The sequence below is a fragment of the Amia ocellicauda genome, chromosome 10 (genome assembly GCF_036373705.1).
Source record: "Amia ocellicauda isolate fAmiCal2 chromosome 10, fAmiCal2.hap1, whole genome shotgun sequence".
Taxonomy (NCBI): Eukaryota; Metazoa; Chordata; class Actinopteri; order Amiiformes; family Amiidae; genus Amia; species Amia ocellicauda.
Window position 1 is genome coordinate 35,566,211 of NC_089859.1, and position 17,593 is coordinate 35,583,803.

Consider the following 17,593-nt stretch of genomic DNA (forward strand, 5'->3'; position numbering starts at 1 on the left):
GTACCACAGCTTTGGATAGTCTCTGCACATTCAACTCTCCAAATCCTTCTGCTCATATGTTTACACCTTGTGGCGTAGAAACGTTTAATTTGTCTGAATTGATTTCAATAGATTGAAATAATTGATAATCCAACTGTAGGAATGTTTGTGGAATCAGTTAGATGAATGTTAGAATTCAGTTAGATGAATGTTATAGGAAAAAGGTACAATTTGTCATCACTATTTTGGAGACTAAAACTACATCTCAGTTCCATAAAGCCTTTGGTTAAAGAAGAAAACTGTTTAGGGCATTTCATAGGTTGACAATTATTTTAAGCATTAGAAGTTAAAATGATTTATTTTAACATATTGAGAGGAACTTATCCTGCTTTATACTTGAGAATGATCCTTTCTGCCATTATACGTCTGTTCACCTCACTGACATGACAGAAAAAGAGACACATTTAACCACATTTAGATGTGTATGTGTGTATAGTTTGTCATAAGTAATTAATTATACTAAGATTTAAAAAGTAATATTTACATTTCCTTATGGTGTAGATGATGATAAAGATTTTGGTAGAAACATATTGCCATGAAACCTGAATTGATTCCCATCCTGTTGATTGAAAATCTTTTTCTTCATTAGTTTGATGAAGTAAATGTTTTGTCTCCATTTATATTCTGTTGTTTTTTAAATGTAGTTTTTTGTTTACCCATTTGTTTAATAATTTCAGACCACCTTCACGTATATTTAACCTCATGGCTTATAGCCTATTGCCACATCGTGAGGTGAATAAGTGAGCAGTTACCAAACAAGCACAATGAGTTAAATGGCCCCCTCTTGTTTCTTAGCAATATTTCCTACGTCTGTTTCTTATCGATATTTTTGTGTCACCACTTCAAGATGTTACCATACCATCTGAATTGTCTCTTCAATCCTTCTCCTCTGTGTTTGCTGCCTACAGAAAGCCATGTCTGGGAAGAAGGAGACGCAGAAGGCACCGTTGGTGGAGAGTGAGAGTGAGAGGAGCAGCTCCTCTACCCCGGGGGACACACTGCCCTGGAACCTAGCCAAGCACCAGAGGACCAAGCGCTCCAAATCAGCATCTGGTAACGGCACGGTGCTGGACCCAGCTGAGAGGGCCGTCATCCGCATCGCAGGTAAGAGCTGCATGTGAGAAAGCTGGTGATGAGAGAAGGGAGAGGTGTCCATGTTCATGTGGTGCTCCATTCATCTTTTATTCTCATTAGTGTTTGCTGTTCTTCCCTTCGGCCTGTTGCTAGCCACACACACTTTTTCCAAGTGCATGGATGTTGCGTTGCCAGGGGGTCCACGTCCTCAACTATCTAGACGGCTGGATGGTTTGTTCTCACTCGAGGGAGCAGGTTCAGTGCCACACGAACCTGATTTTAGGCTGCCTCTGCGCAGAGGAAAAACCTGCGCAGACATCACGTTTTATAGAACAGGAAGTGTGAAGCAACCTGTTCTGAGTGACGAACACAAGGGGTGATAGAGTGATAGAGTGATGTTTTCGATCAGGTTCCTATCGAAGTGCGCAGAAACCCCTCCCCATTGGGCAAGTGCTTCCTTTTTCAGATAACTGGTTTATTTGCAACCTATCGTTTGCGCCTCTCATTTATCTTCATTACTTAGAAGTATTTTATGATTGAGGTAAAATGTGTCTCTGCACAATTGCATATTCTGTTTGGAATTGGTCTCCCTGGAATTGGAAAGCTTGTGTATGACAGTGCGCAATCACAAAGCTATTTTGCTGGACCTGTTTGACTGACATTTCCAAAGACCTTTCCTCTGAAGACAACATTAACGTTATTTGTCAACCCATAGAAACTTATGATTTACCAAATCAATAGATTTTTGTAGCTAAGAGAGCTCAACAAAACTAAATGAATGAGAATGTAGTTTTCTAAGGTGTTGTCATCTTAATTCTAGCTATTGAGTCACTTCACCTGTCTACCACCATTAAGCTCTTTTACCTTTCACTGAGATCCAAATGTCATTACTGATATACTCAGCACTGTAGCAGTGACGCCATGTACAAGTGCAAAATTTGTTGTAGTGTGTTGAAAGCATTTTATGATAAATATCTTAAATTTTGTATAGGTCTATTTATAGTGATATGTAGGCTTATAGCAGCAGTAAAGCTCTTATTAATATTGTATTTATTTATTTATTGCAGTGTATGTATATAACAGATACAGAGTTTCCCGCAGCATTATACAGACAGCCTGCCTGGCCAAAAATCAGTGCTGCCTGGGCAAAAATTCTTTTGAAAAAAAAAAAGTAAAATGAAACAAGCGTCCTTGCTGTTGCTACATCCCCCCTCTGCTCTTTTTTGCTACCATTACCCTCCCTACACTCTTGCTTGCTAAACCACCCCCCCACTCTTGTTTGCAAAACCCTCTCTCCCCCCCGCTCTTGTTCGCTACTGCTACAACCCCACCCCCCACCATAACCAATCCAGAAACAGTCCGCCATGTAATTTTCTGGGGTAAACACTGAGAAAGAAAAATCTCTGTATAACCATTGTGTTCACCATCACCATTGTATTCACTTTGGGTAAATACAAGCATAACATTCACTCCAGCAGCAATTCATGAGGGTATACTTGCTTTCCTGCTTCAGACACTGTACTGGTGCTGGACTGCATATATTATAAATGCAGCAAGCCTGCTTTTGTCCTTCTCTTACCAGTACACAGTCCTGCCCCTGCTTGTGGGTCTGCGTTATGTTTATGTGTCAATGCCCTTGGGAATCCCAGGTTCATCGCTTCTCCTCTGAGCAGTTTGTCAGCCTGACTGGGCATTGTCAGCACTCACTGGAGCACTCAACCACTTCCTGTCTTTTCTTTTTTTTTTATTCATTGCACTGGCTAGCTGGCAGGATGGGGGGTTCCCCTGATAATCAAGACCTTGGAGTGAAATGCGCTTTCATTAGAACTCCACTGCCTTGGAGGATTCAGAGTTTATTACAACCCTGTGCAGGCCGAATCTGCATAAGCTGCAGTGCAGGAGACAATACTTGGAATCAGGCCATTTTGACAGTATTGCTTTTGTTTGGTGTCAATAATGGCCCAAGTTCATATCCTTTGTACCAGCATACCACACAGCGAAAACAAATTCACCTGCACTCCCCTACACATTAAAGTTGAAAGGCAAATTCACCCAGCAGTTAAAACAAGGCAGGGTAAACACGGCAGGGTAAACATTACACTTTGTGACAGAATTGAGGCATCACCTATCTTTAACTCAGTCTAGTTTTGTAGGACAAGAATGAGATTGTATAATCAGTATTGGTTGCTACACTCTTAATTCTAGTTAATAGATGCATGTTTTCTTTTATCTGCACAGAGAAAAAAATGAAAAACAAAACATAAGCAACACAATACAATCCAAAAATGATTAAGTAAGAAGGTCTTGGTAGCCTTGGTAACCAGGGGTTGTGAACAATTTTACACCTGTTCTACCTTCAGAGTATCTGTTCAGACCACACACTCTCACATATGTGCGAGCTTACACTCAAGGTACCTTTTCCCTTAGGTGCAAATGGATGATATTATCTCATTACTTGGTTAGGAAACACCTGAGCTTGCTGCACAATTGAGGATGAACTCCACACCTTGATTAATTAACCCTTGTGTATTCCCCAACCAAATACACCTGAACCCAGCTGAAGATGGAGCGCAAGGCACACATTAGTTAGTGTAAAGTTGGTGTGGTAAGAAAGCGTTTGTTCCAGCTCTCTACCAACTTCTTTAAAAAGCCATTTTGATTTTGACTGTGATCTCCCTTGCTGGTTTTGATATGACCCTAGGCTTTGTTTAAGGCTTTGTAGACCAATCCTTTTAAGACTGGCTTAGAGCTGGTACATGTTCATGTCAAGTGTAGGCTTTCCATCAATTGAGTCTTTACTAATATCAGAATACCATAATCTTATTATAATACTCACAATTAAAAATCTAAATTTAAGACTTTGATTTATAATTTGGATGCATTATTAATATATTAATAATTGTTTTGTGTGAGAATTATGTGATTTGACTATTTGACTGCTACCATTCGGTGAATAATTGTGATGTAAATCTTTGATATGTTTCAGTGGCTCCTGTAAGTATTGAATCTGATGATGACATTGCAGTTGTTTCATGCTTTTTCCTGGGGGATTAGTTTTTTGACAAGTATAAGATTTGGTTTTGACTGTGCACTTCAACAGCTGATGCACTGTTCATCATTATAAGTTGGTTTTCAGGTGAATGCTGTTTTAAGGACAGGAGAAAGGAGGAAAGAATTGGGGGAAAATAATCTACACATACATATTTAACAATACAATACACACATATTCTTATATAGCATATTTTTACCAAGGAATCACAGAGTACTGAACAAAATTAAAAACATGTCATATGCTACAAATCCAGTAACAGACACTTTATAATAAATGAAGCAAATCTAAATTGATATGTCTTAAAAGACTCAAGTTTCAATATTGCTGGTGCTGATTGGGAGAGAGTTCCATAAACAGGCAGAATTATAGCTAAAGTCTCGGAGCCCAGTCGACTGGGTACATGTTGAGCCAGAAGTCGGTGAATTATAATCATCTGATGTCTCTAATAGAAAAAGTCAGTCCCACTTCTCATCTCTGCAGCTGTATTCCAGTGTTTCTCTGAAGGGCTCCCATATTATACTACTCATGGTGCCCCCCTCAGCTACCCTGACAGGAACTGATGAGATTCTCTCAGATGAGACAGAGCTAGGTTGTTGATGTCTGTGCTGCAGGATGTATCAAAAAATCCATTACAGCACTAGGCTAGGGAGACACAAAATACAAGCCTAGCTGTTTTTTTCTTTCAGGTTTCCTTTCACTACATGCACAGGTGAAAGTGAGCTGCAGTGGTTAATAGAAAATAACATGTTTAGCTATCTAAATTCAAATGATGGGCTGAAGCAGTTGCATCAGACTACACACGAGACTTCAGTGGTATTTAGTTTGGTTAATCTACACCCAATTCATTTGTGCAGTATTTTCTGTGTTATAGGAAGGTTTTATACTGCTTTGATATTTTAATATTAATCAGAGGCTGGGGAAAGTGTAGCAGTCTGCTATGCAATAGTGCATCTTGTCTTCCTTAGAGTACATGTCTGAGTGAAATACTGTTCTTAAGAGACATACTTTTCGGGTGGGCAATTGTGTCAACTTTCTGTGTGATCGGAGTTTGCTGTGAAATGCAAAGCACAGTCCATTTACAATTGTGCTTGAATTTATTCTGTAATGGATGTTTATCCTTCAGGGCTTAATGCTGGAGAAAAGTTTGCTACATGCGAGCACCATGTATCAGTATAATGTATTACTCACTGAAATGTAACCCAATCATGACTTTAAAAAAGGTATACATACATGCCGATCTGATAACCTAAGCAAATTTAATTTTAAAATGACCCTTAACTTATGTAGTATGTGGCATATAGGGGATATTATGAAAAATTATCCTCCTAGCCATTTGCATTAACTAACATGCAGCAGAGAACCAGTCCTGTTATAACACCTGCCTGGAATGAGTCAATTAATTTCTTGAGTTAATGCCACAGGACACTGGGTATGAACACGTGTGACTGGCTGCTTCTGTGAGCATTTTTCCTCACAAATCACCGCAGTTCCAATGTAATCCTCTGAGCTATGAAAGCCCTGCTCTGTGCCCTTTACCCTAGATGAGCTCCCACTCTCCAATCTCAGCCATGTTTCACAGTCATCCACCCAGGCAGAGCAGTAATTTATTGGGAACAGTGTCTGTGCACATCCTGGAGCAGGCTGGTAAAAGACCAGGCTGGACAGTCACTCGAGACTGGCACCATGTGGTGAGAGCAAGATGTGCTGTTTTCTGCCAAAGTGTTGAAGACCACAGAGCTCCGGCACATTGTGGGGAGGTTTATATCAGGGGTACATACCTTTTAGGCACACACCTGCCTTTGCTGTTAGAATGGAAGCTTGAGCTTTAAACAATGTATTACATCCCTGAAAGTGAAAGGCAATAGCAGGCAAATATTTCCTACAGTGTAATATCCCAGCAGTGAAAGGCTCCAGCATCTGGTGAGAAATGCATTTATTTTTTCAAATGGGGATCATAGGGGGGTCAAACTAAAATTGCTGCCGATATAAACATATTTAACTGAAAATATAAAACTGAACATAAACACCCACTTGCCTTAGGTTTAAAATTGTGGCATGTTTTAAAAGTGACATCACACACAAGGAGCAGAACAGAACATAATGCTGCCCCCGTCTCTCTCTCTCTCTCTGCACAGTTCAGAAGTGCATAATCAACTAAAAAATAATGCATTTTTTTACATAAGAAAAAGATCATGCACTTTCACACTTCTAAACTTTTTATATAATTCCTGATATTTCTTCTTATTATTATTTTTATTTCTTGGCAGACGCCCTTATCCAGGGTGACTTACAACATAAGTGTTGTGGGTGTATTGTGATTTTAAATGCAGCATATTTCGCATTCATTGTTTTAGAAATATACTTTGTGTACAAACATTTTTTAAGGATTTTAAAATTATTGTAAATCAATTAAGATATAAGCTATGATTTTGTGTATAATATGTACACTATAGTATTCGTTAATTACTAAATTTAAATGGATACAGTGTTAATTCCGTGATGAGAAGACCAGAAAGATTTGTTCAATGTCAGCTGTCGTCTTTTTAAAAATAATTTGAAGGAATACTTAATTCCTGAGCCAATCAGGTCAAACACTATAATGACATTCACTTAACTACCATTTAACTACCAGAATGCATGCAATTGATTCCATTTTTGAGAGGAAGTTGATTATTTTGACATCTCTGTAATGACAACAGGTGTTTGTGTTTGTCTATTGAAAATATAGGTATGAAGAACTTGTAGAAATGAAAGGTTAAAAATTGTACAATACAATTTTGAGGAATGGCAGAATACCTCATATATCTTGAATTCATCCTGTTGAATACAGTAAGACATGAGATGTTTTGTAAGATGGTATAATACTTTCCTAACATGTGGTCTCTGAGGGCTGGACAGGCTTAGACCTTTGGAGATAGGAGATGGATTTGATTCATTGCAATAGAAAACCAACAAGAATGAACTGTGTGAATAAGGTCTGCTGTAGGTTTGCTGTAGGGTGTGCCCAAACCCTTTGATGGGTCCCATATGGTTTGTAGGAGAATGTTAGGAATGTCAGATGTTAGTCCTATTAGTCATGAGATTGAGTTGATAAGGAAGGTGTTTAATGTATCCTGCTGGACAGCTTCTGTATCACAAAAGATCTATGGCACATGTTCCAATGGAAGGAAGCATCTTTTTCTCAGTGTTATGTTTTTAACAGAAGAGTGGACCTTGTTCTGGTCCTGAGTTGCAATGAAGTCAGTGTATGACTAGATAATGTGGGAATTATGATTTATTCATGGTTTCAGTTGATCAAATTCTTTATAATTCAATTGTAAGAAAAAGTTTCCTTTAAAGAGGGATTTATCTGAAACTCGTGCCTTCCCAAAATGTTTTCTATTTTTATGGCCACGTGGTTTAGTTTTAGTACAGAGGCATCTGAGGTAACCCTTGAAGCACACTGTTACATAACGTGCCCAACTTAAATGCAACCCTTGAATTATTGAGGATAAACTTTAAATAACAATCTTTTACGTGAACAACTAATTCCTTGCTTGTAATCCTGTCTGTAATGTAATAAAGGATATTAATGCAAAAACCCAAAATAAATTAATCTTTTAAAAAATTGAGTTAGTAGCCCTGACCACAACACGCTGCTGTGCTGTGAGCGGTGATGTGTCACTTGTATGTGAGCACAGAGTAAATTGGGTGTGTTCCTCCTTCCATCTCTTTGTTGTTAAAAAACAGTTTGTAAAATCCTAATTCAAATTGTCAAATGTGTCGGCACTGATACAGAGGTACCCAAAGGCCTGTTTTTTTTTTCTTTCCTTTTTACTTTTGTAACCGTAAGAGGTCAAGTTACAGTGAATGCTGGGCTTGTGCTTGGCTACCATAGTCCAAAGAATGCCATTGTATTGTCACTGCCCTGGCTAACATCCAGGCAGGCCAGTACTTGTGTGTTTGTGACTGGGACACGCAAGCCAGATTCACACGCTATGATAGATTGTATTTGACTCTTTAGGCTACACATCCTAAAGAAAAAAAAAAAAGAAAAAAGAATGAACAAATCCAAACTTCCACCACTTTCACACTGTACTGTAACAAGGCCTGCACTGTGTAGCTGCTGCCAAACACAGTGTTAATCACAAGCCCACTGTTCCAGAGCAACTTTAAAAGCCATTGCCATAAATGCTGTGTGGAAGCCCACATTGAGGATAGTGCTGTGGAAGGGCTCCTGGAAACAGTGTCATTATTACAGGAGCTGGCAATAAAGGTTTCCTTATGCATCTGCACTACTTATTGTCACCACTTGGGGTCAGAAGTTATAGGCAATGTACAGAGTAAGGGTGGCCTGTTCAACTGCAATGTGTCTTGACAAGCAACTGTATTCGTATTGTTGATTAATTGATAGCATTTCCTCTATTTATATTTATCCTTTGCCAGCAGCATTATTGTATACAGATCTCAAGCTACAACATTACAGTAGGAATGTGTGACATTGGTAAGGCAGAAATACTGTACAGTACTAGTTTAATAACTCTTAAATATGATATGAACCCCCAGCAAGTGTGTATTTTTCTTTGTTTTGGTTTCTTGGAGTCATTTATCTCTGATTAATATATATTCCTACATTTTCATTTTAAGTTAATTAATCTCAGTATGGAAATTAATTCAAATTTTCTAAGGGCTGAAATTGTGGGAATTTACCTATTAGTTATGCTAATGGTATTATTTAAAAACATTAAAATGTTTCTTTCGATTATGTAATGGAATTAATATGCTTACATTTTTCCAAGGGCACATCTTTACATAATAATTAAGTAGGGATTTGAAATGATACTGGTCCATGTTCCCTAACTTAAAGGAGGGCCTGAGGTAAAGGCATGAAAGTATATAAATGAAAACAGAGGAATCTTAAGGTAGTCTAACACAAACTAATTTGTGTACGTTCTCTTAGCATTTTTAATGGATTCCAAATAATTCTAAAATTTAGACAATGACAAAACATCTAAATATGGAGGATTCCACTATTTATTTATGTATGTATATATTTATTTATGTATTTATTTGTAAAGAGCATGGTACTTATGCAAAACCATATTCATAAAACATTTAAGTTCATGCCTTTTGTTTAGCTTAGAAGTAAACAACATGTTGATTTTGTAGGCCTAATATTTGATAAACATCTCTTGGAGAGCAAGTTTAAGAGACCCAGAAGACAATACTTTCTTTCCACTATGACAGAAAAGTACCACAAATCCACAGCAATAAAAAGCAATTTATAAATGTTTGATGTATGCCAGTGGGGTCTCTTCCTTTTTTTTACTCATACCCCACCTTTCCGTTGGTTTAAATATGTGTATGCAGTTATTTTGGGATTTCTTTCTTTCCCATCCCTGCTGAATTAATAGAAAGATTTAAATATCCTTATACTTTGTATAAATGTCTTACCTGAAATTAAATCCAAGTGACTTTGACCTTTACTAAGCTGCATATCTTTGACATTGTTTGCAGTCTGTGCAGGAGGGTCTGTAATGGTATTGTTAATGGTATTTTTTATGTTGTGATTAGTATACAGACAATCTCAGCCTGTAATGAATACATGCGAACAATCGGTGAATACCAAGGATGTGTCATTGTTGATCTCTTGTGTGATCATCCCTTAAGCCCTCAAAACTGTACCTGAAAATGTGTAGCTATCCAGTACAGATTACTTAGTAGGAAGATTGCTTTGAAGCTGTCCTGGGTAAAAAATAAATAAAAGTATGTTCAAAAACCATGAAGGAACTGGAAAAGGATAAAAGCTCTTCCCTTCTCAAAAGAGGAGATATGACTATAACCTTTGCTGGCTTCTTCCTGCAACTATTTTAATTCAGATAGGGAAAATTCTAGAAGTTAGAATCAAAGTTTCAGTCTGAGTGTCCTTGACTTGAGTCCAGCCCGAAAAAGAAACTGGCAACATATCAATACAGGGTATCCATGGTTCAAATTTACTTGAATAATGAGAGACCTTTTTAAGACAACTGTTGTCAAGGAGCAAGCTAGTGGGTTTAAATATATCTGATCAACACAGAAAATGTCCATGATGTCAAAGTGAAAAATATAATCTGCAAATTGTTCTAAATTAATTACAATTACAAATACAAAACAGAAAATAATTGAATGCATAAGTAATCACCCCCTTTGCTATGACACACCTGACTGAGCTGTGGTGAAACCAATTCTCTTTAGAAGTCACGTAATTAGTTGAATGGAGTCCACCTCAATTAAGGTGTGTGATTTCAGGTTAAATACACCTGTCTCTGGGAGGTTCACAGTTGGTTAGTACAATTCCTAACAAAAACTACATCATAAAGACGTAGGAACATTCAATGCAAATCTGGAATAAGGTTCTTTAAAAGCACCAATCAGAGGTAGGATATAAGAACATTTCCAAGGCATTGAATATCCTACGGAGCACAGTAAAGTCCATTATTAAGAAATTGAGAGAATATTGCACAACTGTGAATCTGCCTCGATCAGGCTGTCCTAAAAAACTGAGTATCTGGGCAAGAAGGACACTAGACCGGGAGGCCACCAAGAGGCCTATGGCATCTCTAAAGCAGTTACAGTCTTCAGTCAGGAGTCACGGCTGGATACAATCCTGTTTCTTATCAGTGTAAGACGTTTCATAATATAGTGTAACAAGTTGCACAATATACAAAACAAATACAGTGAACATACCGCTACAATAGCCCGGGTGCTTCACAAAAGTGGCCTTTATGGGAGAGTGCCAAAAGGAAAGCCATTTTTGAAAAAAACTCACATCAAATCTTGGCTAGAATTTGTCAGAAGGCATGTGGAGACTCTGAGACCAAGTGGAGGAAGATTCTATGGTCTGATGAGACCAAAATAGAGCTTTTTGGCCTCAACGCTAAGTGCTACATTTGGTGCATTTAACTTGATGGAGCCTGAGCAATTTTGCTAAGAAGAATGGGCAAAATCGCTGTATCCAGATGTGCAAAGCTGGTAGAGACTATCCACATAGACTCATGGCTGTAATTGCTGCCAAAGGTACCAAATAATGACTGAAGGGGGTGATTACTTATGTATTCAATTATTTTCTGTTTTGTTTTTGTAATTAATTTAGAACAATTTTCAGATTATATTTTTCACTTTGACTTTGTGGACAATTTCTGTGTTGATTTTTGATTTTAAAATTTCTGATTTCTGATATCCATTCTGGTTTCATGTTGTAACAATGAAATGTGGAAAAGTCCAAGGGGGGTGAATACTTTTGAGAGCCACTGTATATCAAGACTCCTTCATTTCCATCCTATTAATCTCCTCCTGCAATATCTTAAAGCACAAATGTTTTAGCTAGAGTTTTTTTTTAATAATATGTTTTATAAGTGGCCTCTAGATTGCAATCTGACATTTTCAATCTTAGAAAATATTTCTTCATGTACCAGATGATTCTGTAATTTCCCTAGGGTTCTGTGCTCAAAGTGTCTGAGAAATCTAATTTTTCTCAGGCTCTCTTGAACAGGGCCCTTGTATAATAACTTAATGTTTGGAGATTGACTACTGGTTATTTTCCATTTGTAAAATGTTCAAACAGGAGTGTCACATCTCTAATAAAGATTTGACTTCACTATTGAAGTGTACAGTAGCTTAGAACAGTTTGCATGTAAATTTAATTTGAGTTCTGGAAGAAAATAAAAAAAACATATCTTAAGGGCTTTTTCTCCTTTAATATGAAATATGTTAATTCTTTGTTGTGAATGGTATTTGATAAATCGTATGATAACTTCCTGGAAGCTTGCGTTGAATTATTCAATCAGGCAATATTTGCCAAATCACTTTAATAAAAAATGACTTTTGCAGAGTCAGTTAACTGCGAGATTGACTTGATGTGTGCCTCCTTTTATTTAACACAGCAACAAATAAACAATTGGTGCTCTCGCTAACACTTTGCTATAACTTGATTTTCTGTATAATTTTTAAATAGCTTAAAGGATAAATCAAATAAAACAACATGGCCTCTACCGTGCTTGATTGTATTTCATTATGAAATAATAAAAGTATGATCCAACACATCTTTATAATGCCACAATACCATTCTGACCTGTCATTGCAATATTGAAACAGATATGTTATTTTTAGTACTTAAGTTTTTTATTTCTTTGCAATTGTGGTTTTAGTGCTGCCATTGTGCAATGCATCAAAATTATCCCACAGTATTATCTGGCTGGACTCAATCCAATTTTTATTTAGAGTACGGCATTCACAAAACAAAAGACAATGCTGCTGTGACAATGGTCTATGAGTACTGTAATACATTCATCAATCTGTGTTAGAGATGGACTCACACTTCAGCACCTCATTCGTCAAGTCTTGTCTTTACCATAAGTGATGTAAACATAATCCCATTCAGGTACTCAAAAAGCTGACAGTATAAACCAAGGGCACATTTTCAAAATCATTCAGATTACAAGGTCCTGGGGACAACATTTTAAAGTAGGTGTGGGAGCATTTAGGAGACAGTTGTTCTTCATGTGAATGTGGAACAAATTTCCCAGCCATGTTTTTCAAGCTGTCCTTGGCATTCTTTAAAAAACAGGTAGACGTGACTCTTTCTACGCTATTAGCAACCAAATGATTAAGAGAGGGTGTTTGTAATAATTAAATTGTGCCTGAAAATCTCTTCTCCTAGTTCTAGAACTTGCCATGTGTGTTGCAATTATGTTTCTCCCAGCACACTAAATTAATGGAAATCACTTTCCCCCACTTACATGTATCTCAGGCAGTTTCACTCTTGTTATGTTTAGTGCAATAACCTTTCCCACTTAGCTTGTTATATTAAGAGATTTTACTTTCCTTTGTAAATGGTAAATCAATTCAGTATAAAGCTATAACTACTTACCCAGGGCACACAGTAAAGCAGGGTTGTCCTTAAACAACTACAGCTTTCATAACTATCTTTATTAAGTACTTGATTCTATTATCTTTAATACCTTTTTCGTCTATTTTTCTTTAAAAAAGTATTTGTCAAGTGGGGGAGAACCTTTTGTGTATTTAAACAGCTGTGTTGTTTCTTAATTAAAACTCTGTTTTCATGTTTAAAGCTTTGAAGTAAATTCCAACGACATGGACAGCTGACAATTTAAGTATTATATTTACTAAAGAGAAAAAACTAAAATAGTACAAATATATATATATATATATATATATATATATATATATATATATATATATATATATATATATATATATATATATATACACTCACCTAAAGGATTATTAGGAACACCATACTGATACTGTGTTTGACCCCCTTACGGTAGTACATTTCCCACAATATACTTTGGGATCTATAGGTAAATAGACTATGGTGATTTTACATCTAATTTAATAATGGTTGCTCTTGTGCAGGCACACTAGAAATCCATGATTTCTGAGTTACACTTGAACATTTTTACTTTACAAATTCTGTTTCCCTGAAGTGATTTTGTGTTCTGTTCTTCATAGAAAGCTAGTCTCTGGTGCTGTTGCAGTACATTTGATGATTACTGAGCTTCTGCTCTGTTCTTTTGTGATTAGGCTATAACATCTCCAACTAAACTTGTAAGGCTTATATTCTCAGTTTGAAGGATGTTCAGAACTGCCTTAATTCTACGTGGCATTGATTCAACAAGGTGCTGAAAGCATTCTTTAGAAATGTTGGCCCATATTGATAGGATAGCATCTTGCAGTTGATGGAGATTTGTGGGATGCCAGTTTAGTACAGTGAACTCATTGTCATGTTCAAGAAACCAATTTGAAATGATTCGACCTTTGTGACATGGTGCATTATCCTGCTGGAAGTAGCCATCAGAGGATGGGTACATGGTGGTCATAAAGGGATGGACATGGTCAGAAACAATGCTCAGGTAGGCCGTGGCATTTAAACGATGCCCAGTTGGCACTAAGGGGCCTAAAGTGTGCCAAGAAAACATCCCCCACACCATTACACCACCACCACCAGCCTGCACAGTGGTAACAAGGCATGATGGATCCATGTTCTCATTCTGTTTATGCCAAATTCTGACTCTACCATCTGAATGTCTCAACAGAAATCGAGACTCATCAGACCAGGCAACATTTTTCCAGTCTTCAACTGTCCAATTTTGGTGAGCTTGTGCAAATTGTAGCCTCTTTTTCCTATTTGTAGTGGAGATGAGTGGTACCCGGTGGGGTCTTCTGCTGTTGTAGCCCATCCGCCTCAAGGTTGTACGTGTTGTGGCTTCACAAATGCTTTGCTGCATACCTCGGTTGTAACGAGTGGTTATTTCAGTCAAAGTTGCTCTTCTATCAGCTTGAATCAGTCGGCCCATTCTCCTCTGACCTCTAACATCAACAAGGCATTTTCGCCCACAGGACTGCCGCATACTGGATGTTTTTCCCTTTTCACACCATTCTTTGTAAACCCTAGAAATGGTTGTGCGTGTAAATCCCAGTAACTGAGCAGATTGTGAAATACTCATACCGGCCCGTCTGGCACCAACAACCATGCCACGCTCAAAATTGCTTAAATCACCTTTCTTTCCCATTCAGACATTCAGTTTGGAGTTCAGGAGATTGTCTTGACCAGGACCACACCCCTAAATGCATTGAAGCAACTGCCATGTGATTGGTTGGTTAGATAATTGCATTAATGAGAAATTGAACAGGTGTTCCTAATAATCCTTTAGGTGAGTGTGTGTGTATATATATATATATATATATATATATATATATAGTGAGGGAAAAAAGTATTTGATCCCCTGCTGATTTTGTATGTTTGCCCACTGACAAAGAAATGATCAGTCTATAATTTTAATGGTAGGTGTATTTTATCAGTGAGAGACAGAATAACAACAAAGAAATCCAGAAAAACGCATTTCAAAAAAGTTATAAATTGATTTGCATGTTAATGAGGGAAATAAGTATTTGACCCCTTCGACTTAGTACTTGGTGGCAAAACCCTTGTTGGCAATCACAGAGGTCAGATGTTTCTTGTAGTTGGCCACCAGGTTTGCACACATCTCAGGAGGGATTTTGTCCCACTCCTCTTTGCAGATCCTCTCCAAGTCATTAAGGTTTCGAGGCTGACGTTTGGCAACTTGAACCTTCAGCTCCCTCCACAGATTTTCTATGGGATTAAGGTCTGGAGACTGGCTAGGCCACTCCAGGACCTGAATGTGCTTCTTCTTGAGCCACTCCTTTGTTGCCTTGGCTGTGTGTTTTGGGTCATTGTCATGCTGGAATACTCATCCACGACCCATTTTCAATGCCCTGGCTGAGGGAAGGAGGTTCTCACCCAAGATTTGACGGTACATGGCCCCGTCCATCGTCCCTTTGATGCGGTGCAGTTGTCCTGTCCCCTTAGCAGAAAAACACCCCCAAAGCATAATGTTTCCACCTCCATGTTTGACGGTGGGGATGGTGTTCTTGGGGTCATAGGCAGCATTCTTCCTCCTCCAAACACGGCGAGTTGAGTTGATGCCAAAAAGCTCGATTTTGTTCTCATCTGACCACATTACTTTCACCCAGTTCTCCTCTGAATCATTCAGATGTTTATAGGCAAACTTCAGACGGGCCTGTACATGTGCTTTCTTGAGCAGGGGGACCTTGCGGGCGCTGCAGGATTTCAGTCCTTCACGGTGTAGTGTGTTACCAATTGTTTTCTTGGTGACTATGGTCCCAGCTGCCTTGGGATCATTAACAAGATCCTCCCGTGTAGTTCTGGATGATTCCTCACCGTTCTCATGATCATTGAAACTCCACGAGGTGAGATCTTGCATGGAGCCCCAGACCGAGGGAGACTGACAGTTATTTTGTGTTTCTTCCATTTGCGAATAATCGCACCAACTGTTGTCACCTTCTCACCAAGCTGCTTGGCGATGGTCTTGTAGCCCATTCCAGCCTTGTGTAGGTCTACAATCTTGTCCCTGACATCCTTGGACAGCTCTTTGGTCTTGGCCATGGTGGAGAGTTTGGAATGTGATTGATTGATTGCTTCTGTGGACAGGTGTCTTTTATACAGGTAACGAGCTGAGATTAGGAGCACTCTCTAGTGCTCCTAATCTCAGCTCATTACCTGTATAAAAGACACCTGGGAGGCAGAAATCTTGTTGATTGATAGGGGATCAAATACTTATTTCCTTCATTAACATGCAAATCAATGTATAACTTTTTTGAAATGCGTTTTTCTGGATTTTTTTGTTGTTATACTTTTTTCCCTCACTGTATATATATATATATATATATATATATATATACATGAGCTTGGATTTACTAATGCAAAACAGCTTGCATATTATTATTATTATTATTATTATTATTATTATTTTCATTCAAGAAACACTTGTGTATATTTTTGATAGTAGTTGTCTTTATTTTCATAATTATGAAAAATATCAATACTTCTTTCCAGATATTTATCATAGATATGTTTTTGTATTTATTGATGTATTTATTTGTTTGTTTGTTTGTTTTTAAGCGGATTTTATGTATAGTGATATTGCATGGCTGTTACTGATTCGTATTGGCCAGTCTAAGGAAACCACCAACACTCTCTTCTGTGGTAAAGATATCGGATAACAAATTAAGAGTCCTTTCTGGAAGTAGATCACATTACATAACTGAGTATTTATATACACTGCTCTATAGTAAGTGAATGGCAGAAATTAACAGACGGGGTTCATTTGGAACCCTCTCCATCAAGCTTGTACCCTGCAAGAGGAGAAACAGGCTCTGATATCTGCATGCTGGTGTGGATACAGAGAGTATAGACATAACTGGAAGGTCATTACCTAACAGACATGTACTGGAGCAGAGATGATCACAAGGTCAGGAAATGGCAATCCACACATTTTGCCCTTGTGCCTGTGACACCTCTGTGTTTATGTCTTTACACATATAGTACTCCTCACTGACATGGAAAACTCAGCAGTCCCCTCTTCCCGCTGTAATTTTAGAGTGGAGAGGAGGCAAGGGCACAATCACAGGCTCACAATGCACCTGTTCAGTTTGGCCAGTGCCTGCCACACGAATATAGATGGCTAACAAACTGACTAGCCTCCTTTCTTATGTGGCTGCATCTACTGTATCTGTGGGTGTGTGTTTGTGTGTTTTTATGGCTGAATTATATTGATGATATTGCGTCTCCCAAGATTAGTTGGCAGAACACACATAAACCTAATTTGCCAGCACTTGAAGAGTGTTCCATAGTTCAAAACAAAGGGAGTGTGTGTGGAAATACAATTTGCAACCTAAATGCATTCAGATTTCATAATTTTTTACATAAGTATAAGCATTATATGCAGTTGACTGGGAAAACATGTTTCTTTATATAAACTGCACTGTTCACTTAATATTGGAAATGGAGTACTGACAGTCCTTCCTGTTGTGTATTACGTTAAGAATATGTTGTTGCTGTCTGCT

At 37.9% G+C, this 17,593-nt stretch overlaps 1 protein-coding gene across 1 annotated transcript in view; it reads left to right on the forward strand.

Moving 5' to 3' along the window:
- The window catches only part of LOC136759576 (plectin), a 348,280-nt gene that overhangs the window by 28,742 nt on the left and 301,945 nt on the right, over positions 1–17,593 (forward strand). Inside the window, exon 4 of the mRNA XM_066714579.1 lies at positions 948–1,143. Coding sequence (XP_066570676.1) covers positions 948–1,143 — 196 coding nt within the window. The remainder of the gene's footprint in view (positions 1–947; positions 1,144–17,593) is intronic.